The sequence below is a fragment of the Neofelis nebulosa genome, chromosome 1 (genome assembly GCF_028018385.1).
Source record: "Neofelis nebulosa isolate mNeoNeb1 chromosome 1, mNeoNeb1.pri, whole genome shotgun sequence".
Classification (NCBI taxonomy): Eukaryota; Metazoa; Chordata; class Mammalia; order Carnivora; family Felidae; genus Neofelis; species Neofelis nebulosa.
In genome coordinates, this window is record NC_080782.1 from 106,273,264 (window position 1) to 106,289,271 (window position 16,008).

Consider the following 16,008-nt stretch of genomic DNA (forward strand, 5'->3'; position numbering starts at 1 on the left):
CTGAGCCGAAGTCGGACGCTTAACCGACTGAGCCACCCAGGCGCCCCTCTTAGTATCTTTATGTAAAGGGCAGAGACTCAATGTACGCTTAGTTGATTCATTTACATCAACACAGACATCGATTTCTATTCCCTGTGGTGGATTTGGGGTATCTCCCCCTACATTCCTCCAGTCCCTTCTAACACCTGTCTCTTCTCTGTGCAGGACTTCAAGTCCTCTGGTTGCAATGGTGTTTTGAACATATTAGTACACTGTAGCAACTGCAGTTTTTCTGGCTTCAAGAACAAAAAACTCTGTTTATCACCACCTGTGGACTTCTGTAGTCACTCCAACCTCTGACCACAGATGGTCAGGTTTATTTGTTTGACAAAAACAGAAAAGTTGTCTATGTTTTTTTTTTTCCAATGCTTATCTATTCTTAGAGACAGAGAAGGCATACACAAGTGTGCAAGAGCAGGGGAGGGGCAGAAAGAGAGGGAAAGAGAGAATCCCAAGCACGCTCCTCACTGTCAGCACAGAGCCCCACACGGGGCTCAAACTCACGAACCGTGAGATCATGACATGAGCCAAAATCAAGACTTGGACATTTAACTGACTGACCCACCCAGATGCCCCTCTCTCCTATTTTAAACACATCTTCCAGAGTCTCTAGGATCAAGCAGCTGTGGAGCAAGTTAAAGTCTTAAATGTTTGACATTATTTGTTTAAAACAAATTCCTTTATTATTCTTACGATACCCTTATTTATTGTTTTCTACTGTTATTTTCAGTTCCTGAAATAGCCTACATATATTTAAGAACAATTTTATTTTAAAATTAACAATGTAGAATTTACATACATGATTATATTTAAAATATACCCTAATTATATCTTTTTGTATTTATGTTTATCAACTGTCAATGTTGATCCTGATTAAAACTTGAGTACAGGAAATGGAATCTGAGTTCAGATCAAAATACGGCTTATTTGAAAATACCAGAAACATGATATGCCTTTTATTTAGCAGAGTTTCTGTCATTTGTCACCTATGACAGAACAAGATCTGCCCTTGGCTTTTGGTAAGCTGAACTTTTTCAATGGCTTGTCATTACCATTTCCTCTGTCACTTAAATTTCCACTATGGGTTTGCAGAAGGAGTTCCTTGAGTTTGGTTCATCTGACCTTAACAGCTCAAGCTCCACACACTATTGAAAGCATCCTTGATCTTCAGCACAAAACAAAAACAAACAAACCCAATCTGAAACTAACAAAATTTTCCCTACTGATCATGGCATCTAGTTATGTTCCTAGAAAAGTCTTGCTGACCTTTAGTGGAAAGTAGTATTAGTGGCCAGAATCAGGCTACGTGGGGAGTGTGTAGAATGGTACTGGATATCTGAGCTGGAGGGAAGCCAGGAGCTAACTGTTCGTTACCTTCTTTAGAACAGAGGGAAAAAATTATATTTGGCTATGATTTAATGAAGAGTCTAAGTTCACACAGATGGTTTAAATTTAACTAAACTAAGTCCTTTTTTTGGTCTCAATGTGAATAATTTAAATAAATTCCCCCTCTCTTTTCTAAATTACTGTCTTTAATATTCATACGCATGCCAAAAATTGCCATGCCAATTCATTTATTTGAATTATAATACCATTAAAAGTACAAGGAATCTCATTTTTTTAAAACATAATTGTATTTTTTCCAAGTATTTCATTCAATAATAATCACAATACATTAATTATTTCACCATTTCATTTTTGGCTACAGAACTAATGTGTTTTGTTTTTTTTTTCTAATAAACCAAGTAAACATGCATGGAACCTATATGGGAATGTCCCTTTACTTTCATAAGCAAAATACAACCTTATGTGTATTTGTATATGTATCTATCTATGTTATGATTATTTTTAATCACAGGCAGTTTTAGTGTTTAGCTACAATATTTTCAAATGCCATTAGAAAAACCAAAGGTATTTAGTGATTTAGTATTATGAGTAAAGTTTCCACAAGGCAATTGAGAATATCAGTGAACACAATTAAGTTAATAACACATTAACACAAAGCTAAGAATTATCAAAAACACGTAAAACATGAGACATTACCCAACACTTCAAGTGTGACAATTTCTTATGTCAAGATTAAAGTTTTAGAAGAATCAAATCACAAAAGATCACAAAATACATGGTTTGATATGCATGTCTACAGTTCTTTGTTTACATTATTGATGTACCCATCAACCAATCCAGGTATGAGTGTATTCTACAGTTCGGCGCATAAACAGAAATATAAAGTGTTATAAGGTCACAGTCACTGAAAACATTAATTATTTTATCTTTAATGCGACAATCTATTTTTTTGATAGATTGCAACATAGCATGCCTACAACCCCCATTTCTCCATCTTATGGTAGCTGTACAATTATCAGAGAGACAACGTGAAATCACATACGAAGAATCAATTCACAGACAAAATAAGGCCTCTGTTTATCAGTAAATATCTTCCAATTAGGAACAGTAAGCAAAGAGATCCACAAACTGAGAATTATTAATTTTTAAATTGTATCTATCATATATTATTATATTACCTTTCATATTCAAAACATTTGAGATAAAACCCCCCAACATTAAGTCTTAAATTTATTTTAACCACAATATGAAAAAAAAAACGGCTAAAAACAACAGTGAAAAGTGTTAAGACCAGTGAAGAACTTACCAGGCATTAGAACTCACTAGAAAGCCACTGCATTCAAAGCAGAACGGTGTTGGCCCAGAAATAGATAGGGATCAGAACACGGAGTCCAGAAATAGATCCAAATACATATGGCATCTTTATATGTGACAAGAATAACATTTCAACCCCATGATAAAGGTTCTTGTAATAACGAGAAATTAATAAAGACAATCCTACCTCATATCATGTGCAAAACTTAACATTGCAGTAAGACTTGAATGTTTTAAAACTTGAGGAGAAAATGTAAGAAAATATTTATATGACCTTGAGATGGATACACCACCCTGAGCAAAACAGATTATCTCAGAAGCAATAAAGAAAAAAACAGACATATTTGATTAATTAATAATTAACAATTTTCATTTGGCAAAAGACAACACACACAGAGACAAGAACTGTAAAGATATATTTGCACACATCTAACAAACGATTAACGTTTCTAAGACACTGCAGCTCCCAGAATATGTGAAAGAAAAACACAACCAAGCAGGAAAATGGACAGTGGAAATGAATATGCAGTGAAGAAAGGGAAAATTCACATGGATACTAAACACATGAAAATATTCTCAACATCCACAAGAGTGAAGAAAATGTAAATGAATGACCAGGGATAATGAGATTGGTAAGCATCAAAAGGAGCAGTGACATCTAATGCAGATGAGAATGTCAGAAATGGGCACTGTTACGTGCAAATATGATTGGCTATTCCTTTGAGGAAACTAATTTAGCTTTATCTGTGAAAATTAAAAATACACATACCGTTTGACCAAGCAATTCCACTTCTGGGAATCTATCCTATAGAAGAAAAAAAAAAAAGGACCAGTACGTAAGGACACAGGTACAAAGATGTTGATTGCAGCATTGTTTGTTGTGTGGTAGAGGACGAGGGGGGCCAGGAAATAGCACGAAAGCATACTGATGGAGAAACGATTAAATGAAATGTGATGTATCTATAATATGCAATTATTAAAAAGAACAGGATAAATCTGTAGATGCCGACTTGGAGGAGATTGGTGAAGTAAGAAAAGCAAACTGAAGGGTAAGTGCTAGAATCCCATCTTAAAACGGTAGCAACAGCAGCAACACAACAATGAAGTTGAAAACACTCGTGTGTACATGAAGGAAGGAATAGAGGAATACAGAACGAGACTGACAACACCTGCCCAGGGTTGTAAGTGGAGGCAGGGATTAGAAGGGATGGGAATTATTTACATCCTCTTAGTGTATTTCTGTGTTGTTTCACTATTTACCAGGAGCACCCTATTAATTTTGTAATTTTCAAAAATATATTTAAGGAACAATGATTAGCTCTTATTAGCGGTAGTAGGGCAGTGTCTCCACACATTCATCCTCAGTGAAAGAGGAGCAAATAAACAAATATTTCTTTCTTTGCTTATGCCAGTCATCACAGTATTCTTGTTTAATTGCTTGCCCAATATCCATCCCATCTCTCTCCCATATGTCTATTAGCCATGTGGTTTGGGTGGGTCGGATTCCCAGGGACTCCTGAATAGTCTAAGCCAGTTCTGCTGAAAAGAACTACAACTTAGAGCCACTTCTATAATTTTAATTTTCTAGGAGTCACAGTAAAAAAACTTTAGAGACACAGGTGAAAGTATTTTTAATCATGTATTAGCATTCTAACTCAGAATATCCCCAAATAGCACCATTTCAACATACAGCTAATACACAAATTATTAATGAGCTATTCAACATTTTTTCATATCTCAACTTGGACTAGCTACATTTCAACATCTCAATAGCTACATGTGGCTAGTGGCTACCATACTGGAGAGCACCAGTCTAAACTAGTGAAAGAATTGTTTTAATATTACCATATTCAAGGGGGACACATAGTTTAGGATGGCCTACTCAAAGAAAAACTCACAATGACAGGAGAAAAAACATCTCCTGGTGGGAATGAATAAGAAAAAAGTATGAAAACTTCTGGCAGCCACGTAGAGCTATGAAGGAAGCCTCAAGGCGGGAGAAATTGGGTCCTGTGGCAACCATGAACCTCTGGACCAACCCTTGCCACAAGCCTGGACTATTAGTTACGTGAGCTGGTAAAGTTCCTTTATTTTTTCAACCACTTTGAGTTAGGTTTTTTATTACCCGCAATCAAAGGTATCCCAATTGATATTCATCTATGGCCCAATGTTCAAACAAATGTTTTCTTCTTAAGCAAGTTAACTCAGATGTTCAACATTTCTTCCATTTATTTGTAGTCAAGGCATGCTTTTGTTAAACTAGCTTTATTTGGTAAAGCCTTTTTTTTAGATATCTCCTGGAAACATTTCTGAAGACTTCCACAGACTAATTCCTGATCATCTTGGGTAATTGTCCATGATCACCTCTCCTCAAGACAATAAGGACATGAGATGCCAGAGAAATCTATCAGTTCCACTCCCATTCCACCCTCTTTTCTAGTCTTTCCTCTCTAGACCAGGGCTCCCCAACTTGAGCACTACTGATATTTTGGGGAGATAAGACTTTGTTGGGGGCGGTTTTCCTGAACATTGCAGAACGTTTAGCAGCATCCCACTAGATGATAAGTCCCACTCGCCCAGTAGTTGTGACAATCAAAAATGTCACTACACACTGTCAAATGTCCTCTTACAGGACAAAATCCCCCCTGGCTGAGAACTGCTGTTCTAGACCAACCACCAGTTCAAGTGCACAAGTGACCTTCATTGTTCTGTGAGACTCAGTCATTGCAGCAAGCATACAGTATGATGCTACTCCTATCCTCTGCATCATAAGCTTTCCATGCACACATGAGGTTCTAGAATCTCATCTGTTCATGTGTTCCCCCTTCCCTCCCATACTAGGTTGACCCTGAGCTCTCCATTGCACACTTCTTTCCAAAAGAAGTGTGCCTAGGTCCCTCTAACTTCACCTTGAAATCATTACCTGAGCTGCTCCCCTAACCAACCACCCAACCATTGCTCTCGGGCTTCTTTGAGGGGATTTTTTTCGACAAAGTATGTGCTCATTTATGGCCATTCATTCCTCAATTCAAGTTCCCACAGCTGGGCCACTCAGCTCTTCCATCGGTCCATCCTGAGGGACAACTCCATCCCAGTCTCTCCACACTGTAACAACTCACACTTTATTCTTCCTAATCCATCTCTAAGACTAGAGTTCCACTGTAACAACCACTGGAAAACTCTTCACAGCTTCTCAAACTGATATAAAAATTTAATCCAATTCCAATAAAAATCTCAACAGGTTTTTCTTTTTGTGGAAACTGACAAACTGATTCCAAAGTTAAAGAACCTAAAATAGCCAAGACAACTCTGGAAAAAAATCAAGATGGAGAACAAACACTACCTAATATCTACACTTATTATAAAGCCATAATAATCAAAACATTGTGGTACTGCTGGAAAGACAAATAGGTCATTGAGAGAACAAAGTTTGCAAAAAGACACACACATATAGTGAGAGCAAGTGATTTTCAACAAAGGTAAAAAACAATTCAGCAGAGAAAGGTTCATTTGTTCAACAAATGGTGCTGGAACAATTAGAAAACTACTTGCAAGAATATGAGCTTCAATCCATGCTTCACCCATATACAAAATTAACTCAAAAGGGATTACAGACTTAATGTAAAATCCCAAACTATAAACATTCTGGGGGGAAAAAAACCAGGAGAAAAGCTTTGTGACCTAGGTCAGGTAAAGATGGCTTAGAGGCAACACCACAAGTATATTCACCGAAGGAAAAAAATGATAATACAGATAATACAGATTTTAATTTTAATAAAATTGAAAACATTTGCTCTTCAACTGATGCTGTCAAGAGACTGAAAACACAAGCCACAAGTTGGGAGAAAGTTTACCAATCATATATAGCAGTTTTATCTATTATGCCCCCAAAGTATAAGCAACCCAAATGCCCATCAACAAACGGATGGCTAATCAAACTGTGAATAATCAAACTGTACCCATTCGATACGATATTACTTAGCAAGAAGGAATGAACTATTAACATATGCTACAACATAGATGAATCTCAGAATAATTAAGCTGAGTGAAAGAAATGAGATCCCCCCCCCCAAAAAAAAAAGTACCACCAGTATTGTTCCATTTATTTAAAATTTGAGAAAACGCAGGGAGTAATAAATCAGTAAAAAGAAACTTCTGGGCAGGATGGCTACTTCATTCCCTTGATATGGTGGTGGTTTCACAAGTATATACATAAGACATTTATGAAATTGTGTACCTTAAATTAAGTACAGTTTACTGTATGCCAATTATGCTTCCATAAATCTATTTTATTTTTCTGAAAGATGTCAGGGGGGAATTATTAGCTGTTGGGGGAAATATTAACTGGTAGACCATGTAGGCCTCTACTGCTCTGGGTACAGCTGAAACTGGTTCACGCTACATGGGATTTCATGAGAAGTGTTTCTGAAGGGTTTGTGTGCTTGTTTTGTTTAAAATTATGCAGTGGAGTAATACAAACAAAATTCAAAATTCCTGGGTACTTAACATAATACAGCCTGGGTAGTGTTAAATCAGGGACCAAAGGTATGTGCTGGGCAGGGAGAGATTTGGTGGAGCCAAAGAGGTACCAGTTTCCACTACCTTCACTGTAATTCTCTTTTTAAGTATATCCCGAGACAATCACCACCATCACTATTCCTCCTGTGGTTTTCAAGGTAAGTCTGACCACATCTTTCAATAAAAAAAAAAAAAGAAAGAAAAATGAGAATAAAGCCAAGTGGCCTGAATTCTCAAAGATAATAATTAAGTAGCAAGCTTTAACCAGATGTTTGATGACACTATTTTTCCCTACGATTCTATCAGAATCAACTGTATTTACATACAAATTGGCAAGACTTTGGAATCCCACCTAAGAAAAAGCCACCATTTTTCCCTTAAGACATGAAACCCATGTACTGATCTATCAATTTCTTTTCAGGATATGATGTCAAGTGCATTTTTAAAATATACTCCATTGCTCCCAAGTGCTTCTTTAATCCACAAGGACTGGTTTTAGCATTTAAACTAATTTATCCTAGACATAAAAAACCTTGTGCTTATTCTCCCAGATAATTGATTCTTGATTTGTTAAGATACTAAACACTACACTTTATACCCTGAAATGCAAAACCACTGGTGAACTCACTCGTGTGCTCCATGCAGAGCAAATACCATTTAGTGCCTCAGCAGAGAGGCCAAGGAGAGCTCAGAAACAGAGAACACCCCCTCACTCTGTCCTGCTGCCAGCACAGGGGGAAGGTCCTCACTGTCCCTGCAACAAACGCTATAATTTGTTTCACAGCAGCTACATACGATGTCATATGGTGCCAACTTCTCAAAGCGAATGGTTTTCGAAAAATAAAAAGAAACCCAAAGATAAGCTCTGTCTCAAAGCTGACCTAAGGAAAAGCACAGACGATCACCAACAGTAACATTATAAGGCTGCATTGGAAGGGCGCCTGGGTGGCTCAGTTGGTTAAGTGTCTGACTTCAGCTCAGGTCATGATCTCGGGGTCCGGAAGTTTGAGCCCCGTGTCCGGCTCTGTGCTGACAGCTCAGAGCCCGCAGCCTGCTTCAGATTCTGTCTCTCCCTGCCCCTCCCCCACTTGTGTGTGAGTGCTCTCTCTCTCTCTCTCTCTCTCAAAAATAAATAAACTGAAAAAAAAGACTTCATTGGAAAATCACGGTTTATTAAGAGTTTGGCACTCAATGGTAATGTCATCCCAATGTTAATCTCATTGATCTGGATGACACAACGCAAGTTAGAAATCACTTTTCCTATACAGTCAAGAGCACAAAGCATATGCCACACTAATATTTTCTAACAGAATAAGAACACTTTCACATAAAGATCGACAAAATATGCAAATATATCTTGAAAGGTTTTACAATTCTAGAAAAAAGGCATTTGAAAATCTTCCCCTCCATATAATAGGCATATTTGAATTTATTATGATTACAATATTCATTTCGGGAAAAATCAAAATTTATTCTGTGCTAGGTCAAATTGATGTCACCTATTTTTACATGCAAATAAAATTCATAGAATATACTTAATGAAACCTTCCCCCCTCCTTACAGAACTATCTGCATTGAATTTCCTTATGGTACCCATCACACGTTACTTGGGTGACTTAGGAGATGAAGAAGATCCCAGAAGACCATGGGAAAAGAAGTGTACAATGGCGGGCATGTTCAATGGACACGTCTTAGGTTCCAAAACTTGAGCATGGAGAAGCCCTCAAACTCATCCCAGGAGAGGGGACTTTCAACACGTTAAAAGACAATCCATGTGTGTTCAAATAAAAGAACTGACCCATCAAGGTGCTCTCATGTGGGACCCCTACTTCAGAAAAACAGAGGGACCACTCAAATAACTTTGCCCCAGCCGATTAGGTCAGTCAGCTGCCACAAGGAGCTAAGAAAAAAAAGAAAAAAAAAAAAAAGAGCAGGGGGTTGAATTCTTTGGAGTCAGAACAGCTGAGGAAAGGGCAGAGATTCTAAGGTGAAACACCAAGACGCACGCCCAGTCTTCCAGCTACCACCCACCTCTCCAAGGCTCCCCTCAGAGGGCCTGACTCACTACCACACCCCAGGGTAAAGAGGACAATACAGAACTCAGCTGCTCCACTCATGTCTGACTGGATAATGGGCACACCTGTTACTGCGGCTGGGCCTACCACACCCTGCCAGCATGGCTCTCCCTAGTCTCCTTATCAGTCTGAATAAACTTCACATCCGGGCATATCTGGCGTGTGCCTGGAGGTCTTCCCTTTGGTTGCAGCTTTAAGTATAAGTATGAACACTCAGGAAGAGCTGGGGCTAAGCTTTCCAAAATGTTCAAAGAAATCATGACAAGCACGGTGAAGTCAAGCATACTGTGTGGTGTCTACCATTTGTTTTAACCACACTGTGGATGTTGATGCTAAAATTCATGTCTTTCAGAAGACAGCACACCCACATCCTTGCTGATTATCTCTTTCCAACTCAACTGTATTACACTCCTCAAACGGAAAGGTTGCCTTCCAATCCCTGTGTGTAGGAACTCTAAATTCTGGTCCCAGTTCACAGAACTATCCTGAATACAAGCAAATCTCAAATCCTCTGTGTTGTTAGTTCTACATTTCTCAAAGGCACGTTCCATCATATTTCTGTTCAAGTTTCTTCTAGGTATGAAATCCTGACTAAAATATTTCATATGGACATATATAATACCCAACTTCATTTTCCTCAACACCTGCCTATCCCAGAACACAATTTTAAGAAGTGATCTGTATACTACACTGAGAAAAAGGATAGGTAGAATATTCTGGAAAAGGGGCCACTGAGCACAAAAAGTGCCCACAGAGCCTGATGATATAAAGCCAGAATATGTATATGTTCTGTCCTCACAGCCACCTGGAAACCTCCTGTTACCAGGCTTGACTATCATGGGATATGGGGGAAAGACCTACCCAAGGATATGGGGGCCAAATGCCTCTTTAAAACCTCACCCTTGACAAAAACTGGGGGGGGGGGGGAAACAGTCTTTTAGAAAATGCTAGGCAAATGATCTGGCTTTAAAGGAACTTCCTCTGCCTACTTTGCAGTCTCTGGCCTAATTCTACAGGACAAAAATAAGAGATGGGGGAGAGGATGGTACAGGGAGGGCTTAATTCCCAGTATGTTCTGTTTCACAGAACACTTACATAATATAGTATGTCAGACACTGTTTTAAACACTTTACAAATGTTAACTAATTTAATTTTCAAAACACTCTCCATCTGGGGCTCCTGGGTAGCTCAGTTCGTTAAGCATCTGACTCTTGGTTTTGGCTCGGGTCAAGATCTCATGGTTCCTCAGTTCAAGCCCCACATCTGGCTCTGCTCTGACAGTGCAGAGCCTGCTTGGAATTCTCTCTCTCTCCCCTTTTCTTTCTGCCCTCCCTGGCTTGTGCTCTTTCTCTAAGGAAATAAATAAATGAAAATAAAAAATTTTACAAATGAGGAAACAAAGACACCTAGAAGCTCAGTAACCATCTGAAGGTCACAGCACTGGGTAAATGGTGGAGACCGGACTGAAACCCAGGCAACGTGACTCAACTCCAGGCTCTGAAATGCCTACTGAGTTACAGACTAGAGAAGGTGGCTTTTGGTGAGAAACATCCATCAAGTGGCCTTAGGGGGTCACCCTACACAAGCCTTGCTGAAAAGGATTGCACACTGAAAACTCTTTCCAAAATCCTGTTTGACTCATTTTTCCTTAAAAGTTATTCTAGTAAATGTGAAGTAGAGAACGTTCCCTTGGGCCTTATGGGCATCCAGAAACCCAGTTTGCCACCATATACCCTGAAGCTCTAAGAGCAGTTGTTCTCAACTGGGAATGATATTTTAGGTTCACCTTGACAGCTGGTGGAAAGTCCATAAACTCCATCCCAAACTACCCCCCCCCCCCACCACTTCCCCTCCTCCAGATTCTAATTTGCACTCTCAAGTGTTTTTGGAAATGTGAATGCATAAACCTCCCTGGGGGACCTAGCCCTTCCTGCCCTGGAGCAAAATTAAGGTTTTCCTCAAGGTTTCAAAGGTAAGAAGATCCATCCTATGTTGCTTCTATCCAGTAGGTCTCCTCCCACCCACTTCACAGAAGATGAATACATGCATGTTAAAAGCCGCTGCAAATATATGCCAAATACCAAACTGGCTATTCGATGAATATATAAATGCAATTGACATTCTTTCACAGGCTGAAATCCTCTCTTTACTCTCAGGATATATTACACCATTCTCTTTTTATATAAACATGCCACTTTAAATGCTAATTCAGATGCAACACTCAATTTTTCCTTCGTTTTGTTTCTGGGTTTCTAACATTCAAAAGGACACTGGACTTCCACTTGCCTTTGACAAGGGATATTTTGAATTCTTGCTTCAATATGGGTGGGGGGTGGGAGGGAAGAAAGTACTGAAAAGAAAACTAAATTTATTTTAAAAGTTATCCAAATACAAGTGTGGTTTTACTATGTCCTTTATTTTTCTCCAAGTAAGCCCTTTCCGTCTGTTTCAGGAAATGCTACCTTCACCTTGCTGAAAATCCCACAAATCTAATTCAACTGGGTTGTAAAATGAAGGCTATTCCCTCTCCTTGCATTCTAGACTGAAACTACTCATTTTACTCAGAGTACTTTTCTAAATAGTTCGTGAAGGCAGTATGTTCTGGCTAAAATACAACTGAGGGAATAGAACTCTTCTGTTTTAAAAACTACACATTTCTTGGGCGCCTGGGTGGCTCAGTCAGTTAAGCATCTCACTTTGGCTCAAGTCATGATCTTACAATTCATGAGCTTGAGTCCCGCATCAGGCTCTGTGCTGACAGCTCAGAGCCTAGAGCCTGCTTCAGATTCTGTGTCTCCCTTTCCCCTGCCCCTCCCCTGCTCGTGCCCTGCTGGTCTGTCTCTCTCTCAAGAATATATACTTTACAAATTACTTTAAAAAAATACACATTTCTATGTATTCCAATGACATCAACCCAAGGCTACTCAATGACACAGAAGGCCACTTCCTAGCTTGTCTCGAAATGATAAATTCCAACCAGTCCAGGACCTTCAGTCCAATATATCTACAGTAAGATAAACCATCTTCTACATCCAGCAGGCCCAGCTCCACTCAGAAGTTTCTGACAACCATGAGCGTCCTCTGGCTTCTGTCATCCTGGCCACCCTCTGACAACACTCTCCCTCTGTTGCTTACTCATCTTCCATTCCTTTCCTGCCGTGCCCAAGAGAGCCAAAATTAGAAAGAAGGGAGGTAAGTTTGCCACCCATTGATACATTTATTAACCTACACGTGGGGCAGAACAGTTCTTGACAGCTGCTCCCCTCTCTGGTTGCCTCATCTCCCATCAGTCCACCAGAAAGACATTCCATTAATGAACCGTCTGCTGCTGTGCTAAACACAGCTCAGTGACAAGCTGCCCAAAGGTATGTACCAGTCAACGAGACACTGAAAAGAAAAGCCCTTTAAGATCCAACTGAATGGATTTCTAGTACTAGGATGTCTCGCACCGTGGCAGATGTATGAGATGCCTGTCCTCTTTGTAGGTAGGGGGGTGGGCTTCCTAGCAGACCTGAAGAAGGGGGAGGCCAACAGACAACTATCTAGGCATGCAGTGCCCAGCCCTAGTCACTTCTGGCTACCTCCAGAGTAAGGACATAACAAAAGGAAAGTGTGAGGGGCGCCTGGGTGGCTCAGCCGGTTGAGCTGCCAACTGTCATGATCTCACAGTTCTTGGTTTCGAGCCCATGTCAGGCTCTGTGCTGACAGCTCGGAGCCTGGAGCCTGCTTCGGATTCTATGTCTCCCTCCTTCTCTGCTCCTTCCCCACTCATGCTCTGTCTCTCAAAAATAAATAAACATTAAAAAACTTTTTTTTTTTTTCAAAAGCACAGTGTTAATGGAGAAGGGACAAAACTCTACAGAGAGGAACAGTTACTGGATACTAGTATTTATTATTGCTAGATCAAGAAATTAAAATCAAGACCCCGAAGTTGTCTTTTAGGAATTTCAAGACTCCCAACTGCTCAGCAGGCAGAAACACTGTTTTTCAGGACTTGTGTGCCCATGAGGGGGAGTTTCTGCCTGACGTTTCAGCTGCTAGAATACACAGCACAGTTTCCTTCTCTGTATAACGAAATACGAAAGGTAGCTAAAAAAACAAGATTGGAGGACAGGGAACTGGCCCCAGCCAATCTCCAGCACCTCCCCCCACCAGGAAATTCCATGTAAAAAGAAGCTCTCTCTGTCCCCAGAGCTGTTTATTCGGACAATTAACAAAACAGAAAGGGGTCTTTAAAACAAAATAAAGGGTAGCAGCCAGGGAGACCTTGGTTTTGCTCCTAACCATCCATTAGCTCACATCTTGGGTTTTTACCTTTTTACCACTTTCCTTCTCTGAAAATAAACACCTCCCAGAGAGTTTTTTCCACTTTGAAAAGTCATTTCAGGACCCAAGATGTAAATATGGGTAAGGACTAGATAAGGGACCCCACGGCACTATTAGCACTTTTATAAATATGGACAGTGTAGAGTCCTTGTTACCAGAAAAACAAAATAACGTCAAGAGAGCCTATGTATTCCACACTGATTTAAACCAAGAAAGATCTGGCATGGGCCACGCAATCACTGTTAGTCCTCAACACACTGTGATAGGAACTGAGTCCCAAAGCAGGACAGTTTACTCAGCTGGGACACTCACAGTCTGGCTGGGGGAGATCTACCATCATCCACACTCTGCACCTTACTGTGCTAGGCACCTTGTAGGAATTAAAGAACAGTCACTTCTCTTAAAAGGCTAAAAACTGAAGACAACCAGTCTAGTCCTCTAACTAGATGTCAAAACATTCCTCCTTTCCTGCTCAAGTACCAAAATTTATCATGCTGCTCTGGCACTAACCAAGAAGTACCTGCCACAAACAGATATTCTGACCACTGTAAAACCGTACTCACTGGGGCCAGTCTTCATCATGTCACAAAAAAAACACAACAAGAGGGGGTGCCGGTGTGGCTCAGTTGGTTAAGCCTCCAACTCTTATTTCGGCTCAGGTCATGATTTCATGATTCATGAGTTCGAGCCCTGCATCAGGCTCTGCACTGACAAGGCAGAGCCTGATAGGGATTGTCTCCTTCTGTCTCTGCTCCTCTCCCATTTTCCCTTTGTATCTTTCTCAAAAATGAATAAAAAAAGAACTCAAAACACACACACACAACAATAAAACAAAAATCACTACAGGTACGCTCTCTCCTTCCATTCAAAATAGTTTAACAGTTACTTAATTTTCTCTTCAAATTATTTTTAAATCTCTACATCTGGATAAAATAGTTTGACTATTACCTTCATGTAATTACTACACTTTAAATAAAATATTTCAAGAATATCAAAATGTGGAAGGAATACTCTAAACACCCATGTACATACCACATTAATCATATATGTGACAGCCCCTGGGGAGGCCCCTCAAATCCCATTTCTTTCTTCTCCTCCACTGATAAGCTTTACTGTACATCTGTTGCCCATGCCTTTTTGATATTTTTATTGTACATGTTTGCATCCACAAACAGTAAACTGTCTTGTCTTATTTTTAATTTTTATAATGTAAACACTTTCTTGCCTGTGCAATTTGCTTTTACCTTTTTGTTCTGCATGCTGTTTTTGATAATTACATGTGTTGATACATATGCTCCAGTTCATTCATTCTACCTGCTGTACAGTATTTTGTTCTATGATTATATCATGATTTAGTCAAAGGATATATAGATCTTGACAGGTTGCTAAGAGGAGAAAGAGCAGAGAGTACGAAAGCTTTAGTTCCAAGGAGAAAGGGAGGGAAAGTGCCGGAAGCATCGAGGACCAAGCACCGGCACATGGGTACTCTTTGAAGGGAAGAAGACAACTAGCTCAAGTCTAGCTATCTGAGCAAGCCAGAGTGGAGACGGCATCTGGGACTCTGAAGGTGAACAAGGGTTGGAAAAGCCTCTGGAAAACTGATCTGGAGTCATGGGTAATTTAGGAATATCTTGCCTGGAAAGCATCTTTCACTTCTCCTCTGATGCCCCTTGTACCACACACACACAAAATGGTCACAACCTCTTAAAACATATTTGAAACAACACAGATTTCAAGTTAGTTCTTGAGAAAACGATCATAAAATACAAATTACTGGAGTACTGGATTATTTTCTAGACAGAATGCAGTACAACTTGCTTGTTTTAGGCTTTTAATGAGTAAGAAAAAGAAAAGCCTATTTTCTGTGTTGTTTTGTGGAAGAGTTAACTGTTACGTATAGAAAACTTAAGTTACCATGATTCCAGGTATGAAAATTACCTTTAAGACGATACCACATTAAAAAAAAAAAATCTGATAAATCCCTAAGTGCCTGAATGATGGCAATGCATGTTCAGAATATCATGCTTCAAGACATACAAAGTAGAGGCGATGGATATAATACAATCGGGCACCTTCTTCCAAGAACACAGCCTTTCTGAAGGTACACACCCTCTGACACTTTCAATCACATTGCTTTGTAACTACAGACCATGAGGAATACATCACCCTGTGCAGTGGCTCACTGTTAACATGGAGAGAATATTCGACAGAACAGAGGGATCAAATCCTCAATCTTTCAGAGAAAAGATACTAAAAGATCTGAAAACATTCATGCTGGAGGCATTTAACCAGCTAATAAACTGACCAAGTGTTAACAGGTTTAATAATTAGGTGCCATTATGCTGGTCAGCACCACTTGTGCCCTTCCTCATTAGATTTGTATTAAAAT

General features: G+C 39.6%; 1 protein-coding gene across 9 annotated transcripts in view; it reads right to left on the reverse strand.

Annotated features, from left to right (window-relative positions):
- MAST4 (microtubule associated serine/threonine kinase family member 4) overlaps nucleotides 1-16,008 on the reverse strand; it is a 568,580-nt gene that overhangs the window by 257,802 nt on the left and 294,770 nt on the right. For 5 of the 9 annotated variants that reach the window (XM_058730743.1, XM_058730724.1, XM_058730762.1 and 2 more), the window contains one exon: nucleotides 3,470-3,505. The exons of the other annotated variants lie outside the window; for them this stretch is intronic. In XM_058730743.1, coding sequence (XP_058586726.1) covers nucleotides 3,470-3,505 — 36 coding nt within the window. The remainder of the gene's footprint in view (nucleotides 1-3,469; nucleotides 3,506-16,008) is intronic. 9 annotated transcript variants of the gene reach the window in all.